Below are 17,805 nucleotides of genomic sequence, written 5' to 3'. Positions count from 1 at the left end.
TTTTCTCTGTCCATTGTTTCCATCAGGAACTCGTGTTAACTCCTCCTTCAAAACATATCCAGAATCTGGCCGCTTCTCACCACATCAACTACTATCACACTCGCCAAGCCACCCGCATCTCTCACTGGTTTACGGCAGTAGATAGCTCCCTCTGCTTCTACTCTCACCCCCTTGTGGTGTACGCACCACACAGCAGCTCCGGTGAACCTTGGAAACAGAAGTCACGTTACGCCATCCTATTACATCAAACCCTCTCCAGCGGCTGCCCATTTCACCCCAGGCGAAAGCCAAACTGATTACCATGGCCTGGAATCCTTGTAATGATCTGCTTTCTCACCCACCCACTCACCTTTTACCTCCCTAAACAATCCTTTTGGCCCCTCTGCTCCAGTCATTCTGGTCTCCTTGCTGTTTATATTATACCAGGTGCACTTCTGGAATCCTTCAGGCTTTTGTTCTAGCTCCTTCTGTGGAATGCTCTTCCTCCAGAGAGCCACTCCCTCACGTCCTTCAAGTCTCTGCTCAAATCTCATCTTCCAGATGATGCCTTCTCTGATCACCCTACTTAATACTATACTCTACCTTCCTTTCCCCCAGTTCACATTTCCAATTCCTCTGACCATACTCTACATTTTCCTTCCATAGAACTTACCTTCTAATATACTAGATAGTTTATTCCTTTACTGTGTTCATCGTTTATTACTTACCTCTCACCACAGCATTTTGCTCACTTCGCTTAGAATAGTGGTTCTCAAAGTATGGTCCCTGGACCATCAGCATCTGCATCACCTAGGAACTTGTTATAAATGCAAAATTCTCAGGCCCTACCCCAAACCTGGTGAATCATAAACTCTGGTGGTGGGACCAGTAATCTGTTTAACCAGCACTGCAGATCATTCTGATACAAGTTTTAGAATCACTAGCCTAGAGCGATGCCTGGCACAGAGTAAGCACTCAATAATAAGGTGTTAAATGAACTTAAAAATCCTCTTTTCCTGATAATTTCTCCCTACCTACAGAAGAGGACAGCCAGCAATGGTACTATACAATAGCATGATTGACTTGCCCAGGCTGAGGGCCTGACCCAAGCTGGGTGTTTTATAGCCCCCCGCCTGCAAAGCAGGATGGACCCCCTACACACACCCAAAGTTTGGTTCTGATGTTAAGGCTGATGACACTACATGCACCAGGAGAATTTGAGAGAAAGTTTATTATTCACACAAGGGCCTCCCAGGGAGAGTCCCTTGGGCTGGCAGAGGCAGGTCTGGGATGGCTTTGGGCAGAGCAGAAGGAATGGGTTGGGCTTTGATTAGTGGCTGGAGGATAGGACTGGGTGAAAGTTCCTGCCAGTTGGGACGTTTAAATTTCCTGCAGGCACCAAAGGAGAAGGTGAACTCATAGACCTCCCTATCAGCCTGCTCAGATGTGGGGCTATGGGAAAAAAGAAGGCTGAGGTTTAAAAACAAGTCAACAGCCAAACATTAAAAATGAGTTCAGACTCTTTCTTACATTGGGTGAGCCAATCAGAGTCTCTTTTTCAGGAATTTGGAATCAAGATTAGAACACAGCTAGCCGGTCCCTGTATATGACTGAAACTGAGGAATACACAAAAAAGTTCAGGGGCTGCTATTTTCCCTCCCAAGATGGAAAAGAAAAGAAAGGAAAGTCAATATTTAAAAAGAAAAAGAAAGCAGATGTAGAGAGAGAGAGCCAGAGGTATGAGACTTGGAGCTGCCTGGACTTTGCAGCCTTCCCAGGGCCAGGCTGCATTCCCCCAAGCAAGGCTTTCTTGCAATCAGGGTCTTAGCTGAAACCATAAGTCAAAATTATCTAAACAAGGGTTACTGTTGTGGTGATGAGATTGATTTAAAAAAAAAAAAAAAAAAAGGGCTTCCCTGGTGGCTCAGTGATTGAGAGTCCGACTGCCGATGCAGGGGAGATGGGTTCGTGCCCCGGTCCGGGAAGATCCCACATGCCATGGAGCGGCTGGGCCCGTGAGCCATGGCCGCTGAGCCTGTGTGTCCGGAGCCTGTGCTCCGCAACGGGAGAGGCCACAACAGTGAGAGGCCCGCGTACTGGGAAGAAAAAAAAAACAGTTCAAAGGAAGAAGAAATGATACCTAGCATAGAACCTGGGACAAAGCAGACACTGAATTCATCAATAAACAGATGAGCAGAGAGGGTGGTAATGTTCAGAAAGAGGATAAGAGGGAAAAGAAGATTTGAACCTTTTTAATGAGATTTTTAAATGGGGATGACTACCTTTTACCTGGTAGCCCTATTTTTTTTTTTTGAATGGTGATAGACAAAAGGCAAACCTCTATTAACAAAAGAGTTTCAATGAATTCATACATGAATTGGGGAAAAAAAGTATGAATTTTAGTTTCCTTTCTCCTGCCACCAGCATCAAACTCTACTGCCCATACTGATCATCACGACCAGCAGGGCAGCACCAACCCAGGCAGAGAATAGATGGGAGAGAGGTGGGCTCTAGAAGGACTTGGCACATGTTAGATGGTGAACACATGACTTCCTTGGAACCTGGACAGATCAGTAGAAAGGCATGAGCTCGTTCAAATGTCAGGCTTACCATCTACTACCAGAGTAACCCTGGGTAAATTATCAGTACTTAACACCCCTAAGACACCTTTTCTGGAATAAAATGGGATTGGCAGAAGAAGGGTTAAATTAATCTGTTTCTTCAACTTGAAATGAAAGTAATGATACCACCTCATAGAGTTACTGTAATCAATGGAATAATGAATCTTAAAATGTCTATCACACAGTTTTTTAACAAATGATATTCCTCACTTCCTTATCTCAGCAAGCCATTGTGCCCACTCACTATTTGATTTAGTAGTTCAATAATCCAGCAGTATGTGGCATTTGGTCTTGTATTCATTTTACAGAGAGGGAAATTGAGACCAAGCAATTTGCTTAAAATCCTAAAATCCTGCTCACAGATTTCTAACTGTCTATATTTTATATCACATTATCTAGCCATTTCCAACTTAAAAGGGAATAAAAAGAAATGAGCCTATAAAGAGGTGGAAATTGGATAATATCTGTAGATAATATATAATTCATAAAGTTTCCTCAAAAAATTTTCCAGATAGCCTAAACTAGTTTTCTACATTAATGGAAAATCCAGTGAAGATTCACCTGACTTTACTATTGTTTATAGAAAAATGTTTAGTCAAAGTACAACCTAAAACACCAAACCAAGTTAATCATAGGCATTTAGTGAAGTAACTCCATATTTTACTATAAAATTTTTATAATATTTTTTTAAAAATAGAATTATCCTGAAACTAAAAACTAGCCACTCTCATGAAAAATTGTAATTTTTCACTGCAATTCCAAAAGAAAGGTACCTTTTCCTGATAAAACTTGAAAGCTTAAACTCAAATTTTAAATTAAGGAGGAAATTTTATGAGGAAATTCTGCTTTAGCCACTTAACATGATGAGAGAGAATGCTCATAAACTGTCATAAATGAACTCCAGTACTGCAAATACAGTATCAGTAAAGAAACACAGGTCATTACTTTATGACACTTCTCATTATCCTAGCAGTATAGCTTGGACTTCCTTTTATTAACTTTCAGTGAAAGTTCTGCCAAATAAAGCGTGAGAGTCAAACCACTCCCTGGAGAAAAATTAGACCTTGATGAAATATTCGGTCCCTCACTCTGAAATAACTCCATCGCTGCAAATTAGGAAATATATTAGATTCCAAAGAAATCAAAACATCAGAAAACCATGAGCCAATATGACATACTAAACCAATGCCAGACAAATCCTAGCAATTCTGTCAATTAAATTTTCTTTGAAAAATATGATAATATAAAATTCCAGTAAGACCTTAGCTTATAATACTAATCAACTATTAAGAGGAAAAAACGGCACAATAGAAATGTGATAAAATTTAGAAGAGCCATCAGCTCTACAGCCAACCATAAACTTAAAATTACAGGCTTGAGACTTAGGTCAATGAGTCACTTTTTCTAGAATCACATTCACTGGTGACATGTTTTAAGTCAGGCAATCATTTCAGGAAAAAATGTCAATTCATGAGTATATCTATAATTAAGAACAACAATAATATTCATTAAGCGCCTACTGTGTTGTAAGCGTTACGGTTAAACATTTGACATGCATAATTCCATTTAATACTCATAATAGTTCTGGGAGGTAACTACTATTATTATTCCACTTCACAGATGAAGGTTACTTGCCCAATGTCACATGGCTAATGTGAGCACCTGAAACTTAAACTCAGGTCTGTCTGTCTCTATGAACCCAGAAACTTCACTTCTATAAACTGATACTAAGAAAATAATCATGGATGCAGGTAAAGATGCTCAACATCACTAATTATTAGAGAAACAGAAGTCAAAACTACAATGAGGTATCATCTCACACTGGGCAGAATGCCATTATCAAAAAGTCTATAAATAAATTCTGGGGAGGGTGTGGAGAAAAGGGAACCCTCTTGCACTGTTGGTGGGAATGTAAATTGGTGCAGTCACTATGGGAACCGGAAGGAAGTCCCTTAAAAAACTGAAACTAGAACAACCATATGATCCAACAATCCCACTCCTGGGCATATATCAAGAGAAAACTATAATTCGAAAAGGTACATGCACCCCAATGTTGATTGCAGCACTATTTACAATAGCCAGGACATGGAAACAACCCAAGTGCCCATCAACAGATGATTGGTTTAATGTGATATGTAAATACATACACACACACATACACACACGCAACGGAATATTACTCAGCCATAAAAAAGAATAAAATATTACCATTTGCATCAACATGGATGGACCTAGAGATTACCATACTAAGTGAAGTAAGTCAGAAAGACAAATACCATATGATATCACTTATATGTAGAATCTAAAATATGGGGCTTCCCTGGTGGCACAGTGGTTGAGAGTCTGCCTGCCGATGCAGGGGACACAGGTTCATGCCCCGGTCCGGGAAGATCCCACATGCCGCAGAGTGGCTGGGCCTGTGAGCCACGGCCGCTGAGCCTGTGCATCCGGAGCCCGTGCTCCACAACGGGAGAGGCCACAGCAGTGAGAGGCCCACATACCGCAAAAAATAAAAATAAAAAAATAAAATATGACAGAAATGACCTTATCTACAAAACAGAAACAGACTCAGAGACATAGAAAACAAACTTACGGTTACCATAGGGGAAAGGGAGGAGGAAAGGGATAAATTAGGAGTATGGGATTAACAGATACAAACTACTATACATAAAATAAATAATCATCAAGTATTTACTGTATGGCACAGGGAACTATATTCAATACCTTATAATTTACAATGGAAAATAATCTGAAAAGAATACATACATATATATAATTGAATCATGTTGCTGCACACCTGAAACTAACACAATATTGTAAAACAACTGATATATATATTTTTATTGAAGTATGGTTGATTTACAATGTTGTGTTAGATTCTGGTGTACAGCAACATGATTCAGTTATACATATATATACACATATACTTTTTCATATTCTTTTCCATTATGGTTTATTACAGGATACTGAATATAGTTCCCTGTGCTATACAGTAGAACTTTATTGTTTATCTATTTTATATACAGTAGTTTGTATCTGTTAATCCCAAACTCCTAATTTATCCTTCCTCCACCCCCTTTCCCCTTTGGTAACCACAAGTTTGTTTTCTATGTTTGCGAGTCTGCTTCTGTCCCATAAACAAGTTCATTTGTGTCATATTTTAGATTCCACACATAAGTGATATTATATGGTATCTGTCTTTCTCTTTCTGACTTACTTAAGTATGATAATCTCTAGGTCCATCCATTGCTGCAAATGGCATTATTTCATTCTTTTTTATGGTTGAGTAGTATTCCATTGTGTATACATATACTACACTGTGATATATTTTAAGATGCAATACCATGCAGATGTTAAAAATTATGTTTTGAAAGAATACTTAATGGAATGGAAAAAAGTCAATTATGTATTAAATGGAAATATCAGATGTAAAATAATATGTACACTATGACTAAAATTATATATTATACATAAATTCACATACATATGTGTATATATTTCTATGTACATATTGTCTGTAGATATATATATGTGTGTATGTATACATACACACACAAAGAAAAGCATATCTCTGGATCAGGGTTGCTCAACCTTCGCACCGTTGACATTTTGGACCGGATAACACTTTGCTGGGAGAGGGGTGCTGCCCTTTCCACTGTAGGGTGCTTATCAGCATCCCTGACCTCTACCCTCTAGATGCCAGCAGCACTCCTCTAGATTGCGACTACCAAAAATGTCTCCAGACATTGACATATATGTCCCCCCAGGGGCCAAAATTGCTTCAGCTTAAGAACTGCTACTCTGGATGACAGGAAAACAGATAACATTTATTTCCAAAATTTCTAAAATCAATGTGTGTTGCATTTAAAATCCAGGAAAAAAGTGTTATTGTAAAAAGCAAACTCATGAATACAAGAAGGAACGATTTATATTTTATGAGACTAAACTGCAATCATGGAAAATATATATTACAGGAGCTTTAGAATATCTGCTGTGACTGTTTTTTCATCAGAAATTACTTAGTAACTGCTTAACGGGAAAAAACAGAGGAAAAAATTAGAAGAAATCTTTTCTACCTGTGTTAGTAACATCCGAGCAGTAACAGCAGAAAGAGGTGGGTAAACCAGAATTGGTTTAGTCGTCTCCCCAATAGCATCACCAATAAGCTTTCCATTAGAACAATAAGCAGCAATTGCAAAGATGTATTTTTCATTGGTTTCTAAACCTTTTACTTCAAAAATGCTTTTGCCATCAGCCGGTATCTATTAACAAAAACATATTTCAAGTTATGCATGGAAAATTAAACGGGTCTTTAAAAATATAATTAAGTGACCTCTTTATGTTAAGGGAAGAAAACCTTTTTCATTTACTGTTGGATTTTAGTTATGACTCAAGATGAAATCAGACAAATTCACTGAAATAATGACTACATAAAGGAGAAAAATGAACAACACTCAATTGTCATTAATGAGACTTTTGGTAAGATTTCCTGACATTGAGGTTTTTTTAATTCGACGTACCGCTTCTCCCGAGTTTGGGAGATGATTATTGTTCAGTCTTACTTTTCCATAGCTCCCTTCTGCTTTGCAACCCAAAATGCAGTACCAGGAGACCTGCCACGGAGAGAGATGAGCCCGTCATCTGTTTAACAAAGCACTCAATTTCTTTTATCATGATGTGGCAAAAGGAATACTTTTCTACATAAAAATATAACTATTCAAGTTTTAAAACATGAAACCTAAGTTTATAAAAATACTTAGATTTACTCTTTAAAAAAAGACAAATATAGTTTACCTGGGACCACCAAGACTAAAATAGTATTCATTATTAATTATTTTTAACTACTATTAAGTGAGCAGTTCCTATGTGTTAAGCATTGTTAGGAAATTTACATATATTTTTTCATATCTGAAACATCCCTATGAGATAGGATTTCTATTGCTATTTTGCTTTACAAAAGATGGAGATGCAGAGACGTTCAATAACTTGCCCAAGATCTGACAGTGGCAGGGAGTGACTCCAAAGATGACATCATCTTGATGAAAAAAAAGACCTACTCCGAAATGATTTTCATATTTTATTTAATAATATGGGACAAAAAGCAGGTAGTAAAAAAAGCAAGATACTAAACTGTAGTATTTTAAGTAAAATGTAAAAATACATATGAAAAAGCCTGGAAGAAAATGTTCCTAAATAAGAATAGTAGTAGAGTTCGGATGATAAAACGGTAAGATTACAGATAATTTTTTTTCTCTAGTTTATAAATTTTCTGAAACATGATATTCTTTTGACAATTCTTAAATACAGATGTAAACCAAAAGCAAAATGCAAATTACACAGAAACAATTAAACTTGATTAAATGGTTAGACAATGGTCTTTTTGCCAAGATGTCAAAATAATGGAGATTCCTCATGGTAATGCACTATTCTCACTGTAGGGGGTAAGGGAGAGAGTTGATACCTAGGGAAAAGCATTATTAGGAGCCATACTGTCCAGGGATTAGTGATGGAAGGGTTGTCATCACTGTGGCATTCCCTTTTCCCAAAGGCTCCACCTCACAACATCTCAACTCCTAAAATGGAAAATAAGGGAAATGTAATTGTCTCTAAGAAGCAACTGCCTCTTACAGCTTAGCCCGCTAATTCTTCCTCTGGGTCAATGGAAGAATCCTCATTGTATCTTGTCTGCACAAGTAGTTCTCAACTCTGACTATGCACAAGAATCATTTTTTAAAATACAGTTTGTACAGAATCAACCATTTTTTAAAATTACATATACCTAAGCCTGCCTAGTCTCAATGAATAAGACTGTCTGGTACAAATAGCCGAAGTTTTGTGTTTCCAAAGAAAATTTCTCAGGTGATTAAAGAGCATTAGGAAAGGCAGAATTTCGAGGACAAAGAGAATGTTGAAGGAATTTGGAACCTGGAGGCCAGGAGAAAAAAACTCAGCTGAATCTCAGAAAAATTTAGAAACTACCTTTCCTTGATTTTTCATGCAACAAGAGTACCATGGGGCAGGGAGGGGGAAGGCAAAAGATGGTGTTTTATGACTTAGATCAGGGGTCCCCCCTCTTTTTGGCACCAGGGACTGGTTTTGTGGAAGACAATTTTTCCACAGACCAGGGCGGGGCGGGGGTGGCGGTGTGGTGATGGTACAGGCGGTAATCTCAGCAATAGGGAGCGATGGGGAGCGGCAGATGAAGATTCGCTCGCTCGTCTCTCACCTCCTGCTGTGTGGCCCGGTTCCTAACAGGCCGCAGACCGGTACCAGTCCGTGACCCGGGGGTTGCAGACTCCTGACTTAGATCATTATTGCTCCAAGTTAAGCTCTACATACAATCCAGAATTTGAAGGGTAAATTTTCTCTAAAAGCATTTTTACAAGCAGGCTTTATATTCCTATTGTGTTCCACAGATGAAAACATCTTAGTCTGTGAAACTATTAGAAGACTATGTCCTTAGAGTCTATGTAAGAGAAACGACACCATGGACAAACCACCACTAGCTTTGGAAATAAAAGTTTACAAGTAACACTAGCATTTTCAACCATTAAAACAGATGTTAATGCAACAAATGCCTTAACAAGAGGTTTTGATAAAACAAAAGATGGCTGAAATCTCAAACTAGAAAAGGTATTTAAGTCCATAGCACCATCTAGTGCTATGGAGTGGGTAACAGAAGGTATAATTTCCAGGAGCACACAACTTCACCAAAATATAATATACATCAACTTCACATCATGTGCTGATGACAAGTCCTACAAGTACAGGTCAAGTATGGGATGCTTATGCCTTCCTATTAATAAGCATTATGAAATAAACTAGTCACTAATTTGAGATACATAAAAAATAAGAACCTGGTTAAATAAATCAAAACATTCAAGTAAAAACAAACGAAAACTCTTGGCAAATCATCCAGTCTTAGTTCTGTACTGAATTTCCGAAGTCAGTGATCCTTATTCTTAAACAGATCCCCAAAATCCAAAGTTGAATTTTAAAACTATTAGCAACTGCAATAATGCATTTATTATAGCAGTTAGGATGAATGTTGCTTCTACTCCTCCAATTATAAGGCATTATGAAGGTGGTATTACTTCTCACTGATGTCCACCTCCCATTAGTCTGAAGCTTCTCAAAATATGGAACCATGCTTTATTTGTGTTTATTTTTATACGTTACCTCACATAGAGCTTGACAGATAGCAGACACTCAATAATGCTCATTGGACAGAATTTATGGAAAAAAATCATCAGATAATATAATCACAGTGTATAACCTCATTAACTGATTTTAGCTAACTTTACTACATATGTTTAATACAAGGGATGGAAGAACATCGGTTAATATGCCAAGAATATGCTATAATATCTCATTTAATTTTCACAGAAGAAACATTTTACAAATGGAAAAGATAACAAAAGCAAATTTTAAAAAAACACTCAGAAAGTATATTTAGATTTCGTAAGGTCATACTGCTGGGGTAGAGCTAGAATTTTAAATCTGTATTTGTCTGACTTCAAAGCCCATGCCCTTTCCACTATATCAAGACGATGTATTTAAGTTCAAGCAGAACATCCTAAGAATAACAAAGAAACAACTTTGTTTTTTCTACAACACCAAAGAGCATGTGTTCATCACCCAAAAGAGGAAAATGTAATATTTAAAATATAAATTAGGTGGAACCAAATGCTTATGAGGAAACTAAATCTCAAATAACAGTCCCATTTAGGCTAAGTTCCAAGGCACTGGGGCTAGGAGAAAGAGCTTCAATAAATACATAAAGAATTATGACTTATAATGTGGTTGGAATTATCATTTGTTTGCATTAAAAGAATCCCCATTGGGCTTCCCTGGTGGCGCAGTGGTTGAGAGTCTGCCAATGCAGGGGACACGGGTTCGTGCCCGGATCCGGGAAGATCCCACATGCCGCGGAGCGGCTGGGCCCGTGAGCCATGGCCGCTGAGCCTGCGTGTCCGGAGCCTGCACTCTGCAACGGGCGAGGCCACAACGGTGAGAGGCCCGCGTACCAGGAAAAAAAAAAAAGGATCCCCATTTACACAGAAGAACTTTCGGAAGAGTCTCTAAATTCACCACCCCCAAATTTTCTTATCTTCATCATTGGCTCTCAGAGTAACTTCTATACCCTTCAAATGCCTGATTCTATCTCAAGGAAACCTTCTTGAAGTTGAGCACACTAGGATGTCAGCATATGACTGTGTCATGGTAAGGAAGATACTTCAAAATGCTTCTCTCTCATTTCTCCTTACTATATATCTGCGTGTAGCAATACAGGAGTAAGTTTCTTATAGTGAAGCTATAAGGAGCCAAAAGGGAAACAGCATAAAGGAAAAAGGGTCATGAAGAAACTACAGATAGTTAAAGATACTGGAATACTAATCCCAGTGTTCAGTGTTTATATCAATCAATAAGATTATTCAAGCCCTAAAAGCAATAAAAGTATTCATTATTATAGTCATAAAAGCACTTTACGTTGCTTTCCGTGAGGTAAAGGTCATAATAGACAACATACCTTAACATCAGAAATAAATGGAGCAGGTTTTAATGTCACAGAACAATGAGTTCGGGCTAGCAGGATGGGTGGAGGAGGTACTCTGCTTTTCTTTCTTTTGGCAATTTCCACATATTTCTGATATGAATACAGTACACTTTGTTCTGCTTCGGTCTTCTCAATTAAAGAATATGCTTCCTATAATAAAGTGTGAAAATAGGAAATCACATTTCAAGAGCTTGAACTTCATTGTATTTGGAGAATTCTGGTGATGTTAAACATTATCTTGATATATGTATTTTTTGATGCTCAGTGGTATACATATTTCAAGTAGTAAATGATTTTCCAGAAGTAAAAAATAGCTAGATTTTCCAGAAGTAAAAAAATAGCTAATAAATAAGGCCAAGTAAAAAATAGCTATTAAGGCAATGACATTATATTTATATGTCTAACATGTTTATCATCATTATCATACATTAATATATTTCATTTTCAAATCAAACCCTCTGAATATCTGCAATCATATTTCATTGTCCTTAAAAATTTTGTAACAATATTATCTGCATTGATACTTATGAACTATATACCTACACTCAATGCAACTTGAAATGTGACTCTCAAGTAATGACTATTGGTATATGTGGTTTATAAAATTATTTAAAACCAAATTATTGATGGTTTCTTACTATCAGCAAAAACAAATAAAATATACAAAAATACTTATTCTATAAACCTAAAGGAAAAGCAATCACCTTTTTAAAAGGTTACACATTTAGTGATATCACATGAAACAAAAAAACATAAAAATCAGAAAATCTAAATAATATTTCAAAATAAATATAGTAAGGCTAACTATAACACCAATAATAATATATGTAAATGAGTTAAACTCCTCTTTTACATAAAATTAAAAAGCAAAGACTCTGAGCACTAAAGCCAAAACCCAAGTAAAGATTAAAATTGAATGATAGAGGGGAGACGAGGGGAAGATGACGGAAGAGTAAGACGCGGAGATCACCTTCCTCCCCACAGATACACCAGAAATACATCTACACGTGGAACAACTCCTACAGAACACCTACTGAACGCTGGCAGAAGACCTCAGACCTCCCAAAAGGCAAGAAAGTCGCCACGTACCTGGGTAGGGCAAAAGAAAAAAGAATAAACAGAGACAAAAGAATAGGGATGGGACCTGCACCAGTGGGCTGGAGCTGTGAAGGAGGAAAGGTTTCCATACACTACGAAGCCCCTTCGCGGGCGGAGACTGCGGGTGGCGGAGAAGGGAAGCTTCGGAGCCGCGGAGGAGAGAGAGCGCAGCAACAGGGGTGCGGAGGGCATAGCGGACAGATTACCGCACAGAGGATCAGGGCCGACCGGCACTCACCAGGCCAAGAGGCTTCTCTGCTCACCCACCGGGGCAGGCGGGGCTGGGAACTGAAGCTCGGGCTGGGGTTGGCAGCGTGAACACAGCCTACAGGGGGCTAGTGCACCACGGCTAGCCGAGAGGGAGTCCAGGGAAAAGTCTGGACCTGCCGAAGCAGCAAGAGACTTTTTCTTGCCTCTTTGTTTCCTGGTGCGCGAGGTGAGGGGATTAAGAGCGCTGCTTAAAGGAGCTCCAGAGACGGGCGCGAGCCGCGGCTAAGAGAGCGGGCCCCAGAGACGGGCATGAGACGCTAAGGCTGCTGCCGCCACCAAGAAGCCTGTGTGCGAGCACAGGTCACTATCCACACACCCACTTCCAGGGAGCCTGTGCAACCCGCCACTGCCAGGGCCCCGGGATCCAGGGACAACTTCCCCGGGAGAACGCACGGGGCGCCTCAGGCTGGTGCAACGTCACGACGACCTCTGCCGCCGCAGGCTCGCCCCGCCCTCCGTGCCTCTCCCTTCCGCCCTCCGTGCCTCTCCCTTCCGCCCTCCGTGCCTCTCCCTTCCGCCCCCCACCGCCGGCCTGAGTGAGCCAGAGTCCCGGAAGCAGCTGCTCCTTTAACCCCGTCCTGTCTGAGCGAAGAACAGACGCTCTCAGGTCATGACCTACACGCAGAGGCGGGGCCAAATCCAAAGCTGAGCCCCTGGGAGCTGTGAGAACAAAGAAGAGAAAGGGAAATCTCTCCCAGCAGCCTCAGAAGCAGCGGATTAAACCTCCACAATCAACTGATGTACCCTGCACCTGTGGAATACATGAATAGACAACAAATCATCCCAAATTGAGGAGGTGGACTTGGAGAGCAAGATTTATGATTTTTTCCCCTTTTCCTCTTTTTGTGAGTGTGTATGTGTATGCGTCTGTGTGAGATTTTGTCTGTATAGCTTTGCTTCCACCATTTCTCCTAGAGTTCTATCCGTCCGTTTTTTGTTTTTTTCTTTAAAAAAATTTTTTTTTCTTAATAATTATTTTTTATTTTAATAACTTCTATTTTATCGTACTTTATTTTATCTTCTTTCTTTCTTTCCTTCCCTCCCTCCTTCCTCCCTCCCTCCCTCCCTCTCTCCTTTCTTTCTCTCTCTCTCTTTCTTTCTTTCTACTTTTTCTCCCTTTTATTCTGAGCCGTGTGGATGAAAGGGTCTTGGTGCTGCAGACAGGAGTCAGTGCTGTGCCTCTGAGGTGGGAGAGCCAACTTCAGGACACTGGTCCACAAGAGACCTCCCAGCTCCACATAATACCAAACAGCGAAAGTCTCCCAGAGATCTCCATCTCAACACCAACACCCAGCTTCACTCAACGACCAGCAAGCTACAGTGCTGGACATCCTATGCCAAACAACTAGCAAGACAGGAACACAAACCCACCCATTAGCAGAGAGACTGCCTAAAATCATAATAAGTCCACAGACACCCCAAAACACACCACCAGACGTGGACCTGCCCACCAGAGAGACAAGATCCAGCCTCATCCACCAGAACACAGGCACTAGTCCCCTCCACCAGGAAGCCTACACAACCCACTGAACCAACTTTAGCCACTGGGGGCAGACACCAAAAACAACGGGAACTACGAACCTGCAGCCTACAAAAAGGAGACCCAAAACACAGTAAGATAAGCAAAATGAGAAGACAGAAAAACACACAGCAGATGAAGGAGCAAGATAAAAACCCACCAGACCTAACAAATGAAGAGGAAATAGGCAGTCTACGTGAAAAAGAATTCAGAATAATGATAGTAAAGATGATCCAAAATCTTGGAAATAGAATAGACAAAATGCAAGAAACATTTAACAAGGACCTAGAAGAACTAAAGATGAAACAAGCAACGATGAACAACACAATAAATGAAATTAAAAATACTCTAGATGGGATCAATAGCAGAATAACTGAGGCAGAAGAACAGATAAGTGACCTGGAAGATAAAATAGTGGAAATAACTACTGCAGAGCAGAATAAAGAAAAATGAATGGAAAGAACTGAGGACAGTCTCAGAGACCTCTGGGAAAACATTAAACGCACCAACATTTGAATTATAGGGGTTCCAGAAGAAGAAGAGAAAAAGAAAGGGACTGAGAAAATATTTGAAGAGATTATAGTTGAAAACTTCCCTAATATGGGAAAGGAAATAGTTAATCAAGTCCAGGAAGCACAGAGAGTCCCATACAGGATAAGTCCAAGGAGAAATACGGCAAGACACATATTAATCAAACTATCAAAAATTAAATACAAAGAAAACATATTAAAAGCAGCAAGGGAAAAACAACAAATTACACACAAGGGAATCCCCATAAGGTTAACAGTTGATCTTTCAGCAGAAACTCTGCAAGCCAGAAGGGACTGGCAGGACATATTTAAAGTGATGAAGGAGGAAAACCTGCAACCAAGATTACTCCACCCAGCAATGATCTCATTGAGATTTGATGGAGAAATTAAAACCTTTGCAGACAAGGAAAAGCTGAGAGAGTTCAGGACCACCAAACCAGCTTTACAACAAATGCTAAAGGAACTTCTCTAGGCAAGAAACAAAAGAGAAGGAAAAGACCTACAATAACGAACCCAAAACAATTAAGAAAATGGGAATAGGAACATACATATCGATAATTACCTTAAATGTAAATGGACTAAATGCTCCCACCAAAAGACACAGATTGGCTGAATAGATACAAAATCAAGACCCATATATATGCCGTCTACAAGAGACCCACTTCAGACCTAGAGACACATACAGACTGAATGTAAGGGGATGGAAAAAGATATTCCATGCAAATGAAACCAAAAGAAAGCTGGAGTAGCAATTCTCATATCAGACAAAAATAGACTTTAAAATAAAGACTATTAGAAGAGGCAAAGAAGGACGCTACATAATGATCAAGGGATCGATCCAAGAAGAAGATGCAACAATTGTAAATATGCACCCAACATAGGAGCACCTCAATACATAAGGTAAATACTAACAGCCATAAAAGGGGAACTCGACAGTAACACATTCATAGTAGGGGACTTTAACACCCCACTTTCACCCATGGACAGATCATCCAAAATGAAAATAAATAAGGAAACACAAGCTTTAAATGATACATTAAACAAGATGGACTTAATTGATATTTATAGGACATTCCATCCAAAAACAACAGAATACACATTTTTCTCAAGTGCTCATGGAACATTCTCCAGGATAGATCATACCTTGGGTCACAAATCAAGCCTTGGTAAATTTAAGAAAATTGAAATTGTATCAAGTATCTTTTCCGACCACAGTGCTATGAGACTAGATATCAATTACAGGAAAAGATCTGTAAAAAATACAAACACATGGAGGCTAAACAATACACTACTTAATAACAAAGTGATCACTGAAGAAATCAAAGAGGAAATAAAAAAATACCTAGAAACAAATGACAATGGAGACACGACGACCCAAAACCTATGGGATTCAGCAAAAGCAGTTCTAAGAGGGAAGTTTATAGCAATACAATCCTACCTTAAGAAACAGGAAACATCTCGAATAAACAACCTAACCTTGCACCTAAAGAAATTAGAGAAAGAAGAACAAAAACCCCCAAAGTTAGCAGAGGGAAAGAAATCATAAAAATCAGGTCAGAAATAAATGAAAAAGAAATGGAGGAAACAGTAGCAAAGATCAATAAAACTAAAAGCTGGTTCTTTGAGAAGATAAACAAAATGGATAAACCATTAGCCAGACTCATCAAGAAAAAAAGGGAGAAGACTCAAATCAATAGAATTAGAAATGAAAAAGGAGAAGTAACAACTGACACTGCAGAAATACAAAAGATCATGAGAGATTACTACAAGCAACTCTATGCCAATAAAATGGACAACCTGGAAGAAATGGACAAATTCTTAGAAATGCACAACCTGCCAAGACTGAATCAGGAAGAAATAGAAAATATGAACAGACCAATCACAAGCACTGAAATTGAAACTGTGATTAAAAATCTTCCAACAAACAAAAGCCCAAGACCAGATGGCTTCACAGGCGAATTCTATCAAACATTTAGAGAAGAGCTAACACCTAGCCTTCTCAAACTCTTCCAAAATATACCAGAGGGAGGAACACTCCCAAACTCATTCTACAAGGCCACCATCACCCTGATACCAAAACCAGACAAGGATGTCACAAAGAAAGAAAACTACAGGCCAATATCACTGATGAACATAGATGCAAAAATCCTCAACAAAATACTAGCAAACAGAATCCAACAGCACATTAAACGGATCATACACCATGATCAAGTGGGGTTTATTCCAGGAATGCAAGGATTCTTCAATATTCGCAAATCAATCAACGTGATACACCATATTAACAAATTGAAGGGGAAAAACCATATGATCATCTCAATAGAAGCAGAGAACGCTTTCGACAAAATTCAACACCCATTTATGATAAAAACCCTGCAGAAAGTAGGCATAGAGGGAACTTTCCTCACCATAATAAAGGCCATATATGACAAACCCACAGCCAACATCATCCTCAATGGTGAAAAACTGAAAGCATTTCCACTAAGATCAGGAACAAGACAAGGTTGCCCACTCTCACCACTCGTATTCAACATAGTTTTGGAAGTTTTAGCCACAGCAATCAGAGAAGAAAAGGAAATAAAAGGAATCCAAATCGGAAAAGAAGAAGTAAAGCTGTCACTGTCTGCAGATGACATGATACTATACATAGAGAGTCCTAAAGATGCTACCAGAAAACTATTAGAGCTAATCAATGAATTTGGTAAAGTAGCAGGATACAAAATTAATGCACAGAAATCTCTGGCATTCCTATACACTAGTGATGAAAAATCTGAAAGTGAAATTGGTACAACCACTATGGAGAACAGTATGGAGGTTCCTTAAAAAACTACAAATAGAACTACCATATGACCCAGCAATCCCATTACTGGGCATATACCCTGAGAAAGCCATAATTCATGAGTCATGTACCAAAATGTTCATTGCAGCTCTGTTTACAGTAGCCTGGAGATGGAAACAACCTAAGTGTCCATCATCGGATGAATGGATAAAGAAGATGTGGCACATATATACAATGGAATATTCCTCAGTCATAAAAAGAAATTAAATTGAGCTATTTGTAGTGAGGTGGATGGACCCAGAGTCTGTCATACAGAGTGAAGTAAGTCAGAAAGAGAAAGACAAATACCGTATGCTAACACATATATATGGAATTTAAGAAAAAAAAAGTCATGAAAAACCTAGGGGTAAGACAGGAATAAAGACACAGACCTACTAGAGAATGGACTTGAGGAT

The 17,805-nt window shown here is 39.0% G+C and overlaps 1 protein-coding gene across 1 annotated transcript in view; it reads right to left on the bottom strand.

The window, feature by feature from the left end:
- CFAP54 (cilia and flagella associated protein 54) overlaps positions 1-17,805 on the bottom strand; it is a gene marked incomplete at its 3' end in the record, with an annotated part of 303,390 nt that overhangs the window by 209,969 nt on the left and 75,616 nt on the right. Inside the window, exons 20-22 of the mRNA XM_082850839.1 lie at positions 11,131-11,307; positions 7,121-7,213; positions 6,677-6,862 (exon numbers count right to left, since the gene is read on the bottom strand). Of these exons, the coding sequence (XP_082706965.1) occupies positions 6,677-6,862; positions 7,121-7,213; positions 11,131-11,307 (456 nt within the window). The remainder of the gene's footprint in view (positions 1-6,676; positions 6,863-7,120; positions 7,214-11,130; positions 11,308-17,805) is intronic.

This window comes from Leucopleurus acutus, assembly GCF_964270905.1.
Source record: "Leucopleurus acutus genome assembly, chromosome: 11".
Classification (NCBI taxonomy): domain Eukaryota; kingdom Metazoa; phylum Chordata; class Mammalia; order Artiodactyla; family Delphinidae; genus Leucopleurus; species Leucopleurus acutus.
This window is presented reverse-complemented; position numbering and strand designations above follow the sequence as displayed.